This window comes from Miniopterus schreibersii (assembly GCF_964146895.1).
Source record: "Miniopterus schreibersii genome assembly, chromosome: 6".
Taxonomy (NCBI): domain Eukaryota; kingdom Metazoa; phylum Chordata; class Mammalia; order Chiroptera; family Miniopteridae; genus Miniopterus; species Miniopterus schreibersii.
Genome location: NC_138107.1, coordinates 36,514,762 through 36,534,912, shown reverse-complemented (window position 1 = coordinate 36,534,912; position 20,151 = coordinate 36,514,762). Strand labels below are relative to the sequence as shown.

At 41.0% G+C, this 20,151-nt stretch overlaps 1 protein-coding gene and 1 pseudogene across 2 annotated transcripts in view; both read left to right on the top strand.

Annotated features, from left to right (window-relative positions):
- Positions 1-6,553: 6,553 nt before the first annotated feature.
- LOC308558726 (small ribosomal subunit protein mS39-like) lies at positions 6,554-9,539 on the top strand (annotated as a pseudogene). The gene is made up of 4 exons: positions 6,554-6,606; positions 7,418-7,514; positions 7,570-7,669; positions 7,775-9,539. The product of its transcript is annotated as a small ribosomal subunit protein mS39-like (transcript).
- A 2,729-nt stretch (positions 9,540-12,268) lies between these two features.
- Positions 12,269-20,151, top strand: part of ELOVL4 (ELOVL fatty acid elongase 4) — a 32,380-nt gene continuing 24,497 nt past the window's right edge. Inside the window, exon 1 of the mRNA XM_081140581.1 lies at positions 12,269-12,758. Within this exon, the coding sequence (XP_080996707.1) occupies positions 12,659-12,758 (100 nt within the window). The 5' untranslated portion in view covers positions 12,269-12,658. The remainder of the gene's footprint in view (positions 12,759-20,151) is intronic.

The window sequence follows — 20,151 nt, the reverse complement described above, 5'->3', positions numbered from 1 at the left end:
TCATAAAAATAAAACTATTCACAATTTTAGCATTGAATTGTGCTAATATAAAGAATAAGTATCACTCTTTATACACATTATGTCTAGATCAGTACTGGGTAATAGAAATAGTGCAAGCTACATACATAACTTAATTTTTTTACATTAAAAAGTTTTCTACATTAAAAAATAAAAAGTAATTACTTTAAAAAATGTTAAAATAATTTTTTAAATCCTCACCCCGGGATATGTTTTTATTGATCTTAGAGAGAGAGGAAGGGAGAGGGGGAGAGAGAGAAACATTGATGTGAGAGGGAAACATCAATCGATTACCTCCTGTACACGCCCTGACCAAGGATCTAACCCACAACCTGGTTATCATTCCCAGTAGCGTGGAACATCCACTTTCTTGCTTCTCTTTGTGTCTCAACTTGTGTTTCTGAAGGCCCTAACCAATTAATGTGGTATTTGTAACAATCTACATGGCTACTAAGGAATACTCATTCTCTAATAGGATAGCCTTAGCTACCTGTGGTTATTGGGCACATAAAATGTAGCTACTCAAACTGAGAAGTGTTATAAGTGTAACTACACACCAAATTTTGAAGATTTAGTATAAAGAAAAAAAGTATGTAAAAAGAATAATTAATTATTGTTATTCAATTATATGTTGGAATAATATTTTAAACTCTTGGATTAAATAAAATATATTGTTAAAATTATTTTAAACACTGGCTAGTGTGGCTCAGTTGATTGGAGCATTGTCCTGTGCACAGAAGCCTCACAGGTCAGGCTATTATCAGTGAAAGTGGAGTATCCCTTTCCCCCACTGAGTGCTGGGGAGGAGTCCTTATAATATCTGGAGAAAAAGAATTCTCTCAGGCTCGCATGGGAGGATGAGTGATTTTTATTTGTGTGGAATTACATCTCTGGGTTTCTAAATTCCCATTTCCCTTAATCCAGTCTTGAAAGATGTGCTGCTGGGGATTCGGTAGAGCTAGAAGCAAAACCAATATCCAAAGTTTCCTTTCCATGGTGGAATTGGGTCAGGTAATCATCAGGCTAGTTGCAGTCCATTAGTCCATGTGGGTGAATGCAGGGGAGCAAAGAGAGCCAGGAGCCAATAGTGCAAGAGAGTAAGAGCCCAAGACATTCAGGCCCAGGAAGCGCAGAGAGTCCCAAACAAGGTTAACCCAGAGAGGCCCACACCAAGGTGCATCATAATTAAAATGCCAAAAGTTAAATCAATAAGGATTTTTTTCTACTTCAAAGTTGGAAACAACCAAACTTAAGGGAAAAAAGAATATTTTAATGTATAGGTTTGTTCCATATAAGTTTGTTAAAAATAGTTTAATTGACTGGTTTTCCATGTAAGTAACTCAGTTAACCTACAAATGAGAACTAGGAAGTAGAATAATCCTCTGGCCTCTGGCTTCATGCATGTATCTGTATTCCATGAGTCCACAGGCTTGGGCCTGGGCTCGACTGACAGGCTGAGATGGCTGACCTCTCTTTCCATGAGGTCTTTCATCTCCAAGGAAGCCAACTGATCACCTCCATGGAATCATAGCAGGGTCTCAGGATTCCAAGAGTGGCAAGCCACTTCTAAGAGCACGAGGGCATGGATATGGTGGGCACACTGTGATGACTTGGAATGCAAATGCTCCGTTCAATGTTGCTAATTTTCAGTTTTCTTCCTAAGTAACCAAATATCTGGATACAAAGATACAGGTTCTTTTAATGATGATGACGACGATTATTATGACTTGGTGGTTACAATATTTGTGGCAGTTCAGTAAATTGGGCTAGTTGGTGATCTAAAGCCCCAATGTACAAACCCTTATCAAGCATCTGTTTGTATCATGTTGGCTGATGCCTTATTGGCCAAAGTGGACACATGGCCAAATCCAGAATCAGTCTGAAAGGGGAGTCACAAGGGCATGAATATCAGGAGAAATGATTCAAGGGCCATTAATGTGACAAAATCTGTCACAAGATCATTAAAAATTGTAATATATAACTATCTTAAATAATTATTAAAATGGGAGCATATTTTGTCAATTAAAGATCTTCAAACTTAGAGCATGGATCTTATATTTTGTATTTGCATTAAATATAGTATTATTTTCATTTATTATCAATATTATTTTGTGTTTCATTGAATTCATAGATTTTTTTTAAACAGCATTGTGTGTTTTTTTCTTACATTACTTTGCTACTGGATTTCATTAAATGTTAGCAATTAATTTAACAATCTAATCATAATTATATGGTGAGTCAAATGTTATAGTGCTTTTAAATTTTTTCTTTAGTAAAGAAAGAGAGGTCGGCCATCTCAGCCTCTCAGCTGAGCCCAGCCCCAAGCCTGTGGACTCATGGAATGTAGATACATGCATGAACCCAGAGACCAGGGATCAAGGGGAGGTTAATATTTTAAAGCTATTTTTATGGGTAAAGTTCTAATTTTAAAATACTATGTCCTAAAACAAAAAACAAAAAACAACAAAACTCCAACTGCCACACAAAACATAGCAATAGACTTAATTGGGCTCAAGAGCTATCAGCTTGCAAACTGGCTCAAAATGAATATTTTAGCATAACAAACCTAATTTTTGCCTTATGCTAAGTGGTCCAGATAGGTTTTAAGAGAGTTAGGATGTTAATGTTTTCCACCATCTGCCATTTTCAAAATGAAATTCTTCATCTAATTTCAGGAAAAAAGATTAGCCATACAACAGACTGTTACAGAATTATATACATATTCATTAATGACAAGCACAAAATCTGTTTAATTTAGTTTTACAGTTAAAATGCTATTTAAGAAAACTTGAATGCAAGTAGTTTAGCCAAAATGACTTTATTTTGTCTATTTTTATTATTTATTTATTTATGTTATTTATTTATTGAATTTATTCATTGATTAATAAAAGTATACAGGTTTCAGGTGTACAATTTTATAATACATCATCTGTATATTGTATTGTGTGTTCACCACCCTAAGTCTCCTTCCATCACTATTTATCCCCCCTTTACCTCTTTTACCTCCCCTCGCCCCTCCCTTCCCTCTGGCAATCACCACATTGTTGGTATCCATGAGTCTCCCTCCCTCCCTCCCTCCCTCCCTCCCTCCCTCCCTCCCTCCCTCCCTCCCTCCCTCCCTCCCTTCCTTCCTTCCTTCCTTCCTTCCTTCCTCTTCTTTGCTTAATCCCTTCACCGTTCTCCCCCAACCCCCAAATCCCTAGCCTCTGACAGCTATCACACTGTTCTCTGTATCCACGAGTCTGTCTCCACTTCATTAGCAATTCCACTTCTGGAAATATATCCAAAGAAACCCGAAACAAGAATTCGAAAGAATATATGCACCCCTATGTTCATAGCAGCTTTATTTACAGTAGCCAAGATCTAGAAACAGCCCAAGCGCCCAGGAGTAGATGAGTGGATAAAAAAGCTGTGGGACATTTACCAACAGAATACTACTCACCCGTACAAAAGAAGGAAATCTTACCTTTGCAACAGAATGGATGGATGTGGGGAGTATTATTCTAAGTGAAATAAGCCAGCCAGAGAAAGACAAATACCATATCATTTCACTTATATGTAGAATCTAATGAGCAAAATAAACTAGCCAGAATGATTTTAATTTAATACTAATTGATAAAAGTTGGCTAAATCAGGCCTGCTTTGTGATTCCTGGTAATCACCTTCTTTGTTGAGGCAGAAATGGGACCTGTAGGAACCTGCTTCTCATAGTGTGGTCTGTAGACCAATTATCATCAGCATTACCACTAACTTGTTAGAAATACAAAATCTTACCCATCGTGCCAGATGGAATTGGAATCTGCAATTTAACAAGCTCCGTAGGACTTTCTGTGCACATTAAAGCGTGAGAAGCTCTGGCCTAGGTTATGTTTGTTGGTTGAAAGGTGTCTTTTTCAGCGGCACCGGGAAGGACATCATCAGTGAGCCCTTGATGGTGGAGCTGAAGGATGAGCACTGGAAGCAGGGCACTGATTCCGGCCTTCATAAGAACAGGGATGTTTGAATTGGCCATAGAGCCCCACGGAAACTTTTGCTATGGACCCCAAGCAAATATGTTACGCTACTGCTCCTCAAGCAGCTGAGAACTATTTTCATATAAATGCCATTTTTCTAAGAGGACACAGAATCTCCCAGATATACTTGCGGTCAATACATTGTGCTGAAACTGACTCCCCAAACTTTCACTAGCACTTCAGTTTTTGACTCAGCCGAAGGGTTTCCCTGAAAGCCTTGTGAAGACGAGCTATGTAGTAACTTTCTGCTCGCCTCACTTCAGGAGGCACATGACATCAGTTTGTCTCGTTATTGGTCGTGTTAACCTGATCATTCTGTTAAGATAGTACCTGCCAATTTTCCATTGTAAAATTTCCTTTTCCCCTTTGTAATTAATGGGATCTGTGGAGGGACGTTTCAGATTCTGTGAATATCCTGTTCCTCAACAATGTCTCAGCCAGTAAGTTTAGTTTTCATCGGTAATTCTAGCCAGAATCAATTGCTATGGTGATTGAAAAATCATGGGTTTTTGCCTCTTATCATTCCTTCTACATCTATTGGTGAGCATTTGTGTAAAAAGATACAAAGATGTCACTCATTTACATTATTTTTATGGAAGCTGGGGAAATTTTGTTTTGCTACTTCTGATGTAAGCTACTTCCGTTCATATATTCTCATTATATAAGCATTTAAAGTCTGTGATCTAGGAAACACTAAGTTGGAAATACTAATATACTGGGATGGTGACATAATCTTTTCTTACTGCTCACTTGCAGTTATAGGATACATCCATTTCTGCTGCGTGATATCAAGGAGAACAGTTGCTTTAACATTCATATCAGTCAGGTCATATAAAGAATATTTCCAAATTTATACATTTCAGGCAATCATTGACTGGTTCTGGTTGCTCTGTAGTCACAATGTTTTGTTTTTTGCCTACTTATTCCTTTTGACTTTGTTTTTATCCAGCTTTACTTTTTAACTCCCATTTCCCTACTCAGAGGAAATGTCTGCTCCTATACATCTGTAATGCTACAAAAATTTAACTAAGGTTCTCATGTTTCAATGATAGTAAATAGAGATTTTTATCAATATTCATCACACTCTATAATCTACTATTTCTTAGCTAGTAAATTAGTAAAGCTCAGTACATTGTAAACAACAACCTTCATGGTGCTTTGGCTTAGTTATTTTTGTCCAGTGATTATCAGGAAAGTGGCTATCAGTGATAGGACAAGAGATAGGATGCCAGACGTGCATGTGTGTAGATAGGTGCCTGGTGGTTACACCCACTCCCACCCTCAGTCCTGCCAAGTTAACAGGCCTGAAAGAGATTTTGACATGCTTTAGGCTATATTTTGTAGATAAACCCATTGTATCTACTTATCCATCCATCCATCCATCCATCCATCCATCCATCCATCCATCCATCCATCCATCCATCCTTCCATCCATTTGCCATCTACATCGAACATCTACTCATTTCCAGGCATTGTTCTTAGTACTGTGGAGATAAAGATGAATACAATACGATCTCTACCCCTAAATAACTCTTACAGTCTAGGAACAAATCCTCCTCTAAGGTCATCTCTCTTTTCTTTCCCAGTTATTTCTTTCAAAATGTGAGTAGCTGCTTGCATTTTTCTCCTCAGTGCCAGCACAGATCAAATCTCCCTTTGAGGACTGTTGTTCACATCTGCTACCTGTGGGAAGCTGACAACTGCTGTGCAACACCTCTTATCATCTCCTTTTAAGCCCACTTGTGAGAGGAACTGTATAGTTCTCTTGCCTGCTATGAAATGACTGAATGGAAAACATGGTACAGGGAGAAGTGTTTGTCATGAGGGGACAGATAAAAATCCTAAAGAAAGTCTAGTGTTAATGTGATATCTAATTGAAGATTAGAGAATATAGCTCATTATTCTTTTCAAGAACAATAAAAACAATTAGAAATTCTAAGTTATCTAAATTATATTTGTGGTGGCTAAATCTGTATAATCCTTTTAAATTATCTTGGTACCGGGGGAGGGTTTTTTTTCAACATGGGAATAAACAATAGGCTCCCTAGAGTGCTTTAAATTTTTCCATGGAAAGAAATAGTTAGCAATGGTTATTTCCTTTTTGTACATACAAAGTAAATTTTAGAACATTACACATGGTTACTTAATTGAATTATTAATGATGAGAGATATTTCATAATATCTTTTAAATAAATTTCCAATGAAAAACCTATCCTCTTTGAATAAATGTATTGGTAATGCACAATCTCAGTAGTAAAAACACCATTCTTTACATATGCTTTCATATCTCTCCTCTCATTCGACCCACACAACAATCATATGGAGATATTGAATGCATTATCTTCTTTTATCAGATAAGGAGAGCCATAAAGACACTAATGACTTGCCCATGCCCACACACCTCAGGGCCAGAGATAAAGCGCAGAACGGAGGCCTCCTGAATCCTGGTCCGGAGCGCTTTCCATGATAACAGACTGTCTTGCTAGTTGCTCTTAAAATCTATATGACCTACTGCGGACAAAATGCCAGTGGAAAATCCTGTCAGTGAAATAAGCAACCTGCTCATTACAGTCTGGTAAAATGTGCTCAAAATATGTTGCTTTCCTTCATAAATAAGTCTTATCCTTATTTATCCTACATCACTCATTATACATACATTCGTACATACATTTAGGGTCTTTCTACAGCTTTTTAAAAATTTCATCTTATTATTTACTTTTATCAACCACTTCTTTTCACCCCTAATCCAACAGATCCCTAGGTTCATTCTTCTTTGAAGGCACAGGTTGCTGACAAGATTGACAAGGAAAGATGGAAACACTAGGAAAACATTCATAGTTTGATTTATGCTGTTAACTCAATGGGGCTATAAGGCATTTGCATTTTTAATTTTTTTTTGCTATTTTATATAAAATTATTTTCTATTTTAATCATATCCTCTCCCTTGGTTTTTGTAGGTAACTGTCTCTTACTTACAGTCAATCCACAATAAAGAACTCTGTCCTCAAAAGGAAGACGCCAAAGGGTGGCTGCGGGCTGCGGGTGGCTGCGGGCTGAGGGTGGCTGTGGGCTGAGGGTGCACTGGGGGCTGAGGGTGGCTGCAGGCTGAGGGGGGCTGAGGGCTGAGGGGGGCTGCGGGCTGAGGGTGGCTGCAGGCTGAGGGGGGCTGCGGGCTGAGGGGGGCTGCGGGCTGCGGGTGGCTGCGGGCTGAGGGTGGCTGTGGGCTGAGGGTGCACTGGGGGCTGAGGGTGGCTGCAGGCTGAGGGGGGCTGAGGGCTGAGGGGGGCTGCGGGCTGCGGGTGGCTGCGGGCTGAGGGTGGCTGCAGGCTTGTTCTGCGGCCCAGGGGTGGCCGGGCAAGTCCGCGTGGACAGGCCCTCGGTTGCAGGCTTTACTCTGGAGGAGCAGTCCCCCTGAAGGCTGAAGGGGCTGATGCAACAGGGATTGAGGCAGTGGTCACTCCAAAACGAAAAACCTGTTCTCATGTAGTTCGGAGACCAGACCAAAAATATCCCCTTTGTGGTCTTTAAGGGGGGATAAGTGGCGGTTCTTCAGGCTCCGGCATCCGCGGTTAATGGGGATTCCACAGCTGCCTCCTACGCATTTCAAGGTGATCCTTGCCTCAGGCCGACATCCTCCTGTGGGATGAAAAACAGAATGGAGGCCTCCTGATTCCTGGTCTGGAGTGCTTTCCGTTATAACATACTGTCTTCCTAGTTGCTCTTAAAATCTATATGACCTACTGCGGACAAAATGCCATTTTTATTGGCAATAACGTCCGGAGAGAATGCAGCAGTTTGTTATTAGTTTACAACCCAAGCATTTTCAGAGGGACGTAGCTGAACCCCAGGTGCCTATACCTTGTTTGATGCCTGAGTGGCGATGGAAGCGAAGCCTCTCTGAAGGACCGACTCAAACCTAAAAAAAGCCCAAACTTCGGTGGACACGTTTATCAGCTCCTGCAAGCAGGAGCCACTGCATCTCTGGAAACATCTGATAATCTCTTGGATTTATTGTGTTACTGCGGTGACCGGAAGCCCTCAGCCGATTATCCCTTTCAACAAAGTGAAAAATCAGAAGAGCTGGAAAAGGCCACAGAGGAAAATACCAAGAAATCTAAGGAGAATGCTGGTCATCAGTTTGGAGTTACTTGGGGAGCACAAAGAACGCTCTCCCAGCAACTCCATGGGTTCTCCACCGAGAGAACATTTGCTTTAATGCCAAAGAAAGACCACGTTCCTGGTGCACTGGGATCCCAGGGCTGAAGCACCGAGCTCCTGGGCAGGCCTTAAGCTTGCACGCCGAATTATTGCACGAAGGCTCCATGTCGATGTGTACACCTCCAGTTCACTGCTGGAAGCGACAGCCACGATGAAGGAGAAATTTGACAAAAAGTAGAATGCTGCATTGGAGCTCCTGAAACCAGTGGTCATGCAGAAGGTGAAACCAAATCTACAGACTTTTAACACCATTCTGAAGTACCTTAGAAGATTTTATGCACTTGGGAAACTGCAGCTTTTGCAGACCTTACGTGAAACGAAAGCCATTGAAATAGAGCCCTCACTTACAACAACACACCACTACATTATTCAGCTGTTTTATCGACATGAAAGCCCTGCAAAGGGATCATCCCTCATGATCTATGATATCATGAATGAATTAATGGGAGATAAATTTTCCCCGCAGGACCCAGATGATGATAAGTTTTTTCAATCAGTTGTGAGAGTTTGCTCCTCTCTCAAAGATCTAGAACTTGCTTACCAAGTACATGGCTTTTTAAACACTGGAGACAACTGGAAATTCGTTGGACCCACCCATTGGCATAATTTCTATTATTACGAATTCTTCAATTTGCTTTGTCTAATGGGACAAATTGATGTCCCCTTGAAATGGCATAACGACCTGATACCTTCAAGTTTTCCTTCCCCATTCCCAAAGAGTATAGATCTTCTCCAAGCATTGGATGTGACCAACAGGCTAGAATTGACTCCTTAAATCTGGAAAGATAGTAAAGAATATGGTCACGTTTTTTGCAGTGACCTGATAGAAGAGATTCTGATGCTCATGGCAAGGAATCAGCATCCACCAGAGCTTCAGGTGGCATTTGCTGACTGTGCTGAAGATACCAAGTTTATTTATGAAAGTCAGGATGCCAGACAGACTGCTTGCTCCTGGTTGGCCAACACCCTGAACTGTATAGTTCCCCTCTTCTTAAGAAATGGGAGAATCCAGGAAGCCTGGGAAATGGTGCTTTTCAGGAAGCATAAGAAGAAACGAGGTGCTGAATGACTTTATGAACAGAGCAAAAGGATCCAACAGCCCTGCCCAGGCCATTGAGATAGTTAGTGAAGCTGGTGAGTGCCTTTGGCTTACCTACTTGTGAGGGCCTCACCCAGAGAGTAACGGTTGACTTTACAATCAGCCAGGAACAAAAGGAAGCCCTGGGACACCTAACTGCATTGGCCTGTGACAGTGTTGGTGACAGCAACAGTGACAGTGAAGGCAAATAAAAGTGGGCCAATGAAGAGCAGCTATGGCCCAGCACGAGTTGTTAATATTTAACCATGATATGGATAAAATGAGAATATATAGATTTGGTGAACTTTGAAATACAATTGATACAACACTGACTTATTTAAAGGTTAAATTCCTTATTTGATACTGACTAAACCACCAATTCAAGGTTTATTGCTTAAATAGAAGCAGCACTACCATTTTCAGTTCCTTGGATACACGTCGTGAGGTGTAAAGCTCCTGATTTTAGCATAAGCTCTGCACACCTGCAGTGTTTGCCTGACAACTTCACACTGCTGTCATCAGTGTGGTTTGCTCTCCCTTGTTCAGAACTTCAGCTTTTGTTGGCTGATGCTACGACGCTGGTACTTGCTTATCTTAGAGAAAGTGTCTAAAGGAGATTTTCATACATTTACATCGCAGTTGATATTGATTGGGTCAATAGTATTTCAATTTCAGGGATATTTATATGTGGAAAAAATTGTGCATCTTAGAATTGATTAAATGACAATGGCAGTTTAAGCTGCACAACTGGGGAAATGAAGACTGTAAATAAATACCAAATGAATGCAAAAAAATAGTTTCGTAGATACTATGGATGCTTGTATTTGATTTTGTTTTGTCACAGTGTCTTGGTTAGATGGCTGTCACTCCAGGTGAGTGGACATGTAGGTGTCCTTCCTTTTGCACAAACAGACTAGGTAGGCTTTGGTATTTGTAAATCACTTGCGAATTGAGTACTAGACTATTAGTCTCCGGGCTAGGTAACAGGGTTCCAGAGAAGGTAAGTTCTAGGGCTCTAGTTCTTAGATTATATTTGGATATCTCATAAATGCTAATAAACATACTACTCTTCCAGATAGAGTGTGAAGGTGTGCATGCCACTCCTGACTTACATTCCTCGTTACTTGTCTAGCTTTTTCTTATATGTGACAGGCGCCCCCTAGTGAATAGTGGGACTTAGGTTGGCTTCCACTATAAAAGAAGCTGGGGAAATGAAATATCTGAACCTGTTTTAACAATTTCATATTTATTAAACAAGATGCTGAAGTTCTGTATGTGGGGAAGGTGGGGATCTCTTCTTCATAAAAAAATCCAGTATTTCACAAAATAGATGTAGTAATCAATTTTCTACATAAAATTCAAATTAATCTGAACTTTGCTAGATCATCAAAGTACATGAATAGATCATTGATCTTTATCAACTCTCCAGCTTCAAAGACTTGTTTGGATTTTTAAAATATAGCTACTAGAATCTGATACACATAACTTGGAGTTGAGACTTGAGAAACTATAATTTCAATCCAAAATACTTTAATCTGGTAAATATATTAGATAAACTATATTCTGTTTGGTTAATTTCAAGATTAGAGCATTTACTGAAAACTGTGGTTGCTTAAATGACACAACAAATCAGTTACTTTTAATTATCTCTTCTCTCCCTAAAGCTCTTGCCACTTGTAACAGTCTTTACTATGTTATTAAAAAAAGGGGTTATAATTTTGACATCATCATAAATATTCATTATTATTTATAGCACTGAGTTAGGTCCTCAATGAGGAACCAGAAATAGTTCTTGTCCTCTAGGTTGCTTCCAATATAAAATAAAGTCCAACAATATATAACTGGGTCAATTGGAAAATCAAACGAGTATAAGAGGAAATATTCACGTTATTTTAATAGTGTCGAAAGAACTAGAAGCAATCACACACTTGACTCAGTGGCCTTTAAGTGGAGCTCCCTAAACCAACAATTAGAGAAAAGGTAAACAAAAAGTAGGTGACAGGTTTAAATAACAAGTGGGTGAAAAGATTATTGGACTCTTCTCAAAGATCTTGTTTGATGTCAGAAACTATCAAATTATTAACTGTGCGCAGTGTATTTTTGCTACTTTTCAAGGGTAGATTATCACGTTGCCTCCCACCTTCTTACCTACACAACTTTTTAAAATAAAAAAAAATACTTTTTTCCTCTTTTGCCTGGGTTGCCCTTTGTCTCCTGAGCAATTACCCTTTTAGATTCCTGCAGGTGCAAGCTGACTTCTCTAACTATAAGGCAGGCCCCGTCGGTCCTCGCTCTTCTCCGAATTCCTAATGGCCGAATGTAGCACAGTTGTATCTCTTTGAGTATTCCGTGCATGTGAAAAGGCTCCACAGAACACGTGCAAGCCTTCATTCAAAGTACAGGTGACCCTTGGACCACAAGGGGGTTCGGGGCACGGGCCTCAGCCCGCAGTCCGCGTATTTAACTCAAGACGTCCCTCCCTCCGCACACACGGATTTCCCACCAGATTCGTTAATTTGTTACTGAGTAGACCCCATGCCCGGAGCTTCACGAATTCAGAGGGATAACTTGTGCATCCCCCTGGTCTGGGAGGCAAGCGCGTGCAGACGGGGTTCCGAAGGAGCCAGAGCGCAAGGGATGCCGCGGCGAGTGACAGGTGAGGACCCAGCCGGTCGCCAGCCAGCCTCCTCCCCCCTCCTGCGCAGAACGCCCATTCTTCCTTCCCCGCCGCGTTTCCCAAGATGTAGCCGGGGCGGATGCAAGGTCACCCGTGGGAAGGCGGCTCGCTTCCCCGCCCGGCTCGGTGCCCTGGAGGGAGGAGGGGCGGGGTGGGGGGAGCCTCGGGTGTCTCGTTCCGACGCGACCCCGGAAAGGGGAGGGCCGAGGGGGACGGGGCGGGGCCGCACGCGTGCGCCGAGCCGGCTGCCGCCGCCCCCCGACCGCAGCATCCCTTCGCAAGAGTTGGGGCGCGGGCGGGAGGAGGGGTGCGCCGGCCCCTCCGCCCCCCTCCCCCCCACGTGACGCCAGCAAGGAGATTGGAGCGGCGGCGGCAGGAGGCGACAGAAGGGCGCAGCGCTCGGCGCTCACGGCGGGAGCTCCTCCTCCTGCTGCTGCTGAGCCCTGACGGTCCCGGCCCCTCCGCCGCGCTGGTCGCCGCCGCCGCACCCCCGCCGCCGCGGCGCCCCGAGCAGGAGAAGACGCCGCCGCGCCGCCGCCGTTAGGAGGCGACCCCGGCTGCCGCTCGCTCCCTCGGCCGCCGCCTCCCGCGTCTACCCTCCCGCGGGGTCTCCGCTTTCGCCTCCCGCCGCCGCCGGCTCCCCTGACCGCCGCGATGGGGCTCCTGGGCTCGGAGCAGGGCAGCGTGCTGAGCGCGGTGTCCACGGCGCTCAACGACACGGTGGAGTTCTACCGCTGGACCTGGTCCATCACAGGTAACGCCGCTGGCGCCCCCGGCCCCGCCCGGCCCTGCGGCTGCTGGGGCGCTGTGGATCGGAGAGGTGGCGGGGCTCGGGGACCGCGGTGGGGCCCCGGTTACTCTGACGGGCACGCTCAGGCCTCCCCCTCCCCGCGGCGCTCGCACGGGTCCCTCCGAGCCGCCTCTCAGCCTCTCGGCTGCAGGAGCTGACGCATCAGGAGCCCGAGCCGCCGGGAGCTCGTCGCAGGAGCCGCCCTGCGCCGGGAGCCCGCATCTCCGGATCTCGCCGCGGCTCTCAGTTATGCACAGGATCGGTTTTAACACTTAGCAGCATTCCGAGTGGAGAGAGGGCTGGTGGCGCGGACCACTCCAAATGGCAGCTGTCTTTTTGCGTCTTCGGCCTCCTGGTTGCTTGGGCACAGCCTGCTAACCGGCTAATATTTTGTCTAGCTCATTCATCTATAATTCGGAAAGAATAGTAAAAAGCCATTGTTTGGCTCCTCGAGCCTTGAGGAATGTTAGTTTCGGAGGCTTTTCGACAGCAAATGCGTTCGAAATGCTCGTCTGTATTGTCTTTGCGCAGTGCAGTGCAGTCAGGGGGATGGGATGCTGGAACACCGGGAAAGACACGTCCCTAGGAAGGGGGTCTCTACAGCAGCACCTAGAGGTTGTCCTACAACCCTACATATGTACAGTTTTCTTAAATCAGCAAACTTTTCTCTTTAGTTGTTTCAGTTTACTTGGCACCACGGTCAGTTGGTTCCTACGTGCAGCTCTTCTAGCAGAAGCAGTTGTGATGTCATTTTTATATTTCACCATTTATTTTATCCACTAGTTTCAGTTGCCTTTGGCTTTAAGGCATTTCAAAGTTTTGAAATAAAAAATTAGGTTAACAAAATTTTAGAAATGATCTTATGATTTCAGTTTTTTAGTCCTTTTGCCGTAATGCAATGCATCCCAGCAGGGGAGGGAATTAACATTCCATATTATAACTCTGCCTCCTTAGAAATGAAAATTTATTCCTGTAGGTTTTGTTTGTTGTTAGAGTAAACAGGATAGTGGTTACAGCATGAATACAGTGCAATGCATAGGATATATGCTGTAGAGAAAATGTGTTGCTGGAATTGTTTCTGGGTGAGAAACAATTCTTTGACATTGGTGTGGCTTTGACTTCTTTAGAAAAGTGTGTTTGTTTTCAGAAGCTCTCAAGTTTGACACTGAGAAGTAAGCTATTTCATTAGCCATGGCAATTGAAAATGGTTAAAAGACGGATTTTAATGGAGTTTTTCTTTTTTAAGTCTTCTGTGTATTGTTACACTGAAGTTACGCTCTACCTACACAAGCTGGGAAAGATGTACCCTTCCCTTCATCTCTGAAGTGATTTTGGTTATTTAAACATTGCATCACGGTTTCCCATTACACAATTGTGCAGAGTCGAACATCAGGCAAGCTCTTTGGCAGGTAATTGCACTTTGCATACTTTAGAGTTCAGACATCGTGAAGGTCCTCCCATCTCTATATAGCCAGAGCCACACCCAGGAGTTCTCATTCCTGTCTGTCAGTCCCTTCCCACCTCTGGAGTCTCAGAGAGAATTGAGAGCAAAGACAGAATATAACTTTGTGTAATAGTTCATTCCTTTCTAATGATGTTTATGTAAAAAAAATCACAAATGAAGTAGGAAATTTTATGCAGTTGCCTTATGTGAAAGCTTGCTACTCGTGTGTGAAGGCATAAACTGATATAATATTGTGGGCTAAGACTGAGAAGTGAGAGCAGCCACTGGGACACAAGTGACCTCTCACTAGCAGGTTGGAGGAAAGGTGGCCTGGCTATCCACTTACGAAACCTGAGACTGCTTCCTTGCTTTCTGTAATCAGCTACCTAGTGTAGGTAGATGGTATTTCTTAACTAACCTAGAGGCTTAGTGGGATATAGCCTGTTCTGCCTTGCTGCTGTGTAAGGAGGAGAATTCTTCAGATTCAGGCAGAATAAACCTGAAGCCTATGGTGTCCCATTTCCTTTCACTGCCTCATCCCCTCCTTTCCATGCTCTCTAGGTACCTTTTCTTTGGACTCATTAACACCGATCCAATTCCCAGAAGATCTCTCCTCACTATAATTTTATGAAAATCTGGGTGAAGGAGTTGCAGAGTAGAAGACTAACCTAATAGACAAGGTTGAAGAGAAGGTTGATGAGTCAGATGTTGGGAAAGGAAAATAAAAAATGGGTGGAGAGAAAGATGGTCTTGAGAAATAGTGGTGACTGTCGTGAAAGGATACAAATCATTCAGGGAGAGCAAGAAATGAGCGACATTGTGCCCTTGCCTGCTTTCATCCCCAGAACTGTAGTTATATGCTTCTGTCTTTCTGTTTTATTACTACATTGAATATTTCTCTGAACTGAGCTTTCTACCTTAGTGTAAGTAACCTATATCTACTTTGGACTGTTTATAACAGGAATAGTTACAGATTTGTAGAACATACTTGATGATCCGAGATATTTTTGTCCTAGGGCAGACAGTTTCTGCAAAAGTGCTATTTTGAGCTATTTTGTCAAATAGTGCTATTTAATAAAACATCTCCAAAGCAATGTATAAAAACTGGGCTTTTTAACAGTACATATCTAGCAAATACAGCATATAGCCCATAGTGTATTAATACAGAAAATGTTACCTTCACTATATTACTAAGCACTTTGAACACTGAATTGAAACTTTGAAAGAGCTGTACTTTTAGAAAAATAACAAGAACTTTTCTCACTTCCCTATTTAATATTTTTAGATATTTTTAACAAGTAAACTAATCTTGGTTTATATTATACAGTATAGGAAAGTATAGATTGATGTGGGACTTTGTACCAGTTGGTGGTACAAGAGTATGCAGGTACTCTGATGTCATTGTGTTTATTTTTCTTCTATTCTTTTAGTTTTTGAATATATTAAAATTATTAGGGCTGGTATCCTAGATTCAGAGTGAATATTTAATCAAGAGATGTAAGCTGATGAATCTAAATATTCCCCAATCTATAAATACCCAAATTATCTACATCATTCATTGGTTCATTTATTATTTTAATAAATGCTTATTAGTAGTAACCTTTTGTGTAACTGACATTTAGCATAAAAACATCTAGAGAGTTAATAGCCAAGTTCCCACAATAACGCCAAATGTCTCCTGAGCCACCATTTCTTTTTGATCCCATGTTTTTAAACAGCCACTGTTCGTGGAGTAAATATGTACGTGTGTGTGTGTGTGTGTGTGTTTGGCATTGCTCTCTGTTCGCAGATATAGTACCCAACATTTTGTGAAAAATTTGTGTCTACTTGGGAGTTGGAGTTAAAGCATAAAAGGCCAGCCTTGCTGGGTCTTTAAATTCACTTTGGAGGGGATGGAAGGGAGAGGGAGATGAATGGTACAGGAAGAATGATGGTGAAGTTTGGAAACTAGGCTTAAATAGTCATTTATTCTTTCCACATGACTTGCCATGTGCAGGCACAGGACTGGGCTCTGAGGAGGGACTGAGAACACTTGATCATTGCTCTCATGCAGCTTTCAGAGTCTAGAGGGTCAAGACTGTGGTCTGAGGGCAGTGTGATCTGTCACTCAGGCCTGGCTGGGGCCTAGGGAAGGTCAGAAAAGCCCTTCTCCACTCTTCTCATCTCTACTTCTACCTGTACTGCAATCTTCACTTGCGACAAGAATGTTAAAGCTCTGTTTGAGAATACATTTCATCATGTAGAATTAATGTGGAAACTGGTAGTGTGCTCAAGGGCCAGTGAGTCACCTGGTTTGTAGAAACTGGGGGCTTGTGGGAGGGGACCTTTAACTCAGCTCGAATAAGCTGGCCTGAAGCAGGTCTGTCCCAGAGATTGGTAGGCCCCAGGAAGCGTGCATCTTAAACATTGTATAGTATATTTACATTATAATTATTATTTATGACAGTTAATATAGACATTTTTATTCACATTATTGTCTAAAATAGGTTTTTTGTTTGTTTGTTTGGATTAGTCTGGGAACCCAGTCACCATTTTTAATGTTTCTCCAGAAAAGGCATTCCAAGTTCTAGGCAGTTCATTAAAGACAAATAAGTGTAGCATTTCCAGTTCCTAACATGGGATCTCCCTTGGTCAGTGTTTTCCATGAGGTTCTAGAGTTATCCTTCTCTGATAACCTCCCCGAAGCTTTTAAGAGGTCCATGCCACTTAAGGGTTTCCTGGTGTTTTGTTTGTTTGTTTGCTAGTTTGGTTGGTTTTGGTGTTTTTTCATTCACGTAAGTCTGGTTTTTGGTGGCAGACTCCTGGACCTTAATGGCTGATGCTCTTGTTCATTGCCCCAGCAGCATATAGCAGAAATCCTATCACAGATGGAATTCCATGAGGGTAAAACAATGCAGATTCTAAAACTGGCATCAGGATATAGTTTTGTACAGTTGGTTTCTTTGACTTAAGGAGAAAGGTTTTAATAATTGCACAGATTATTGTATCAGACAATGCTTTTGTGATCTTAAGAGCCACAAAGAAGTTGGTCATCTTTAAAACCTCAATTTGCTTTATTTTTTTCTCAAGTCATATGAGATTGACATTGGTGAATGATTTATTATTAACATAAATATTATTTTGGATTTCAGTCATTTATTATTTTGAGTCATTTATTTTGAATTAAACATATATTAGCACATAGAAAAGAGTTATGTAATAGAACTTGTCTTATCTCATTTTGGATGATTCTTTTTTTTCTTCTTTTCGTTATCAGGACATTTCTCCTCAATAAGTCAAAGTGCTATTGTTTTATTTTCCCTTGAAATGAGAATATTAGAATTTTTTTAAAAATCACATGGGTTTGGACTTTTAGAAAAGAGAAGGGAGGAAATATATGCCTTTCAAAATTAGTCCCCAAATTTTCTTTCTAACCTCGTCAGTCAGTATTTCCCTGCCCACAGACCTGCAGCTCTAGCCAACTTGGATGGCTCACCCTTGAGTAAAATCTATGCGTGTCCAACTACACTTCCCCAGTCTATCTCTATAGGTGGTTTGTTTGTTTTTTTACCAGAACCCAGCACAGTTTCCCTTCTTTATAAAGCCTTTGTTGGCCATGGTACCCTGGAACCTTCATTGCTTTATGTGATCCCATTTCCTTTAGCAAGTACCCATGTACTTCCTCGCCCCATTCTCTCTGTGATTTTATTGTCTTGAATTGTTTAAACCATTATTATTTACCTTTTCACTTTGTATTATTCTCCCCAACACTAGGGAGTCACACATGTTGATTTCATATGTATTGAAAAGATGACCCTCTTAATCTAACACAATTTCAAGTAGTGAGATATTCTGGTTGCTAAACACTAATAAGGTTTTGGATCACACTAAATTACAGAAAACATTTTAAAATTATTTTGATCATAAGTTAGTCATAAATTCAATTGATGTTGACTAAATTTAATGAAGAAATAAAACCATTACATCATTTATTCGCACAAAACAGCGACTTTCAAGAGATATAAAATCAGACATAGCTCTTATTCCCTCTTCATTGCCTATGTAGCATTGTGAAGTGTGTGGAAGTGAGGAGGACAGCATGGAATAGAGAATGGAAAGAACACTAGACTGGGATTTAGATGATCTAGGCCTTAGTCCTGAATCGTCTGCTAATTAGCTTTGGGAGCTTGGGCAAGTCCATTTGCTTTTCCAGCCTCGACTTTTTTTCATCTCTAAATAGAGAGAGTTGAATTAGGTAATCTCTAAGGTCTCACTCAGTTATAAAATTCTCGATATAGATGCAACTTTTTAAAATTCTTTAAATACATAAAGCAATTTCAGATGAACACACATTGATCAATAATTCAAAAACCTCATTCTATGCAATAATTACAGTCTTTTCCACCAAAACAGTTACCAGTGCTGCCCAAATAGTAAAAGTAACAGATTCATATTTAGTGTTTTTTACTTTCTCTTATATGCTCCATAAGAAATAAGTACAGGACTAGAAAAACAAAGGGCTACATTTATTTAAGCATCTGCTTTGACATAACACTGTTATAGCACCTAGTGCTGCTGCAGCACTGTATCCATTTAATTATCTGAATATCCCTTGAATAACCAAGAGTTAACTATTTTGTCAAAAGTAATAGCAATATATGGTCTTGAGCAAGTTATTCATGATTCTTTGGGTCTCATATTTCTACCTGTACCGTGAGAGGCTTGAAACTACATGATTTCGTAAGGCCACTTTATTGAATCTTTATAATATCTCCTGAAGCAATGGCTTCTATAGTTGAAACATAATCTTTACATTTTTTCTATAAAAATGCAAAATTTCATCATACATCATTGCAAAAGAGTTCCAATTACGGCCACTTTTATCTCTGAGCATTTCTAATTTAAATTTGAAAGTGTGGCTTAACATTTTTATAAAATTGCTAAAAATATGTAGGTCTTAGAATACGGGGAAAACAAAAGAAACTAAATGGCTTTGGTGTGAGTATGTTCCTTAACTAAAAAGTTAATTTAAAAAATCTTACTTTTGTCATGTATTTTTCTTCATGGAATATTGTCATTCTTAAACAAATACCTCAATATGATATTTTATTTGTATTATATTTTAAATAGAATATAAGTCTTGGAATTTGAAATGTAAATGCATTAATCCACTGAAGGAATCAGTTACTCACTGTTAGATGTGACCACATATCATTTGTGATTTTAAACTGGAGTAGTCAGAAGAGTAAGCTTCTCTGTTTTCATTTTTATTTGTTTCTCAAATGAAAACTTAGGCACAAGATATGTGTTAAAGAATTCCATATATTTTTACATGCTCATGTTCATAGCAGCATTATTCACGGTAGCCAGGAGATGAAAGTAACCTAAATGTCCAGTGATGGATGGATAGCTAAACAAAATATGGTATAAACATACAATGGAATATTATTCAGCCTTAAAAGGAAGGAAATTCTGACACATGCTACAACATAAATGAACCTTGAGGACATTATGCTAAGTGAAATAAGCCAGGCACAAAAAGACAACTACTGATAATTCCACTTATATGAGGTCCCAAAATAGTCAAATTCACAGAAGCAGAAAGTAGACTGGGGGTTGCCAGGGCCTGGTGGGGAGGAGGAGATGGGGAGTTGTTTAATGGGTATAGAGTTTCAGTTTTGCAAGAAGAAAAAGTTCTGGAAATTGGTTGCACAACAGTGTGAATATACTTCGCACTGTTGAACTACACCCTTAAAAATGGCTAAGGTGGTAAATTTTGTGTGTGTTTTTTATTTATTTATCACAATTCAAAAATGAATTTAAGCTCTTTGTTTACTCTCTTCCCACCCATGAGTTACAACCCAAGACACAGACAATAGTGTGGTGAAGGCCTGGGGTGGGGGGTGGAGTAGAAGGGGTCAGTGGGGAAAAAAG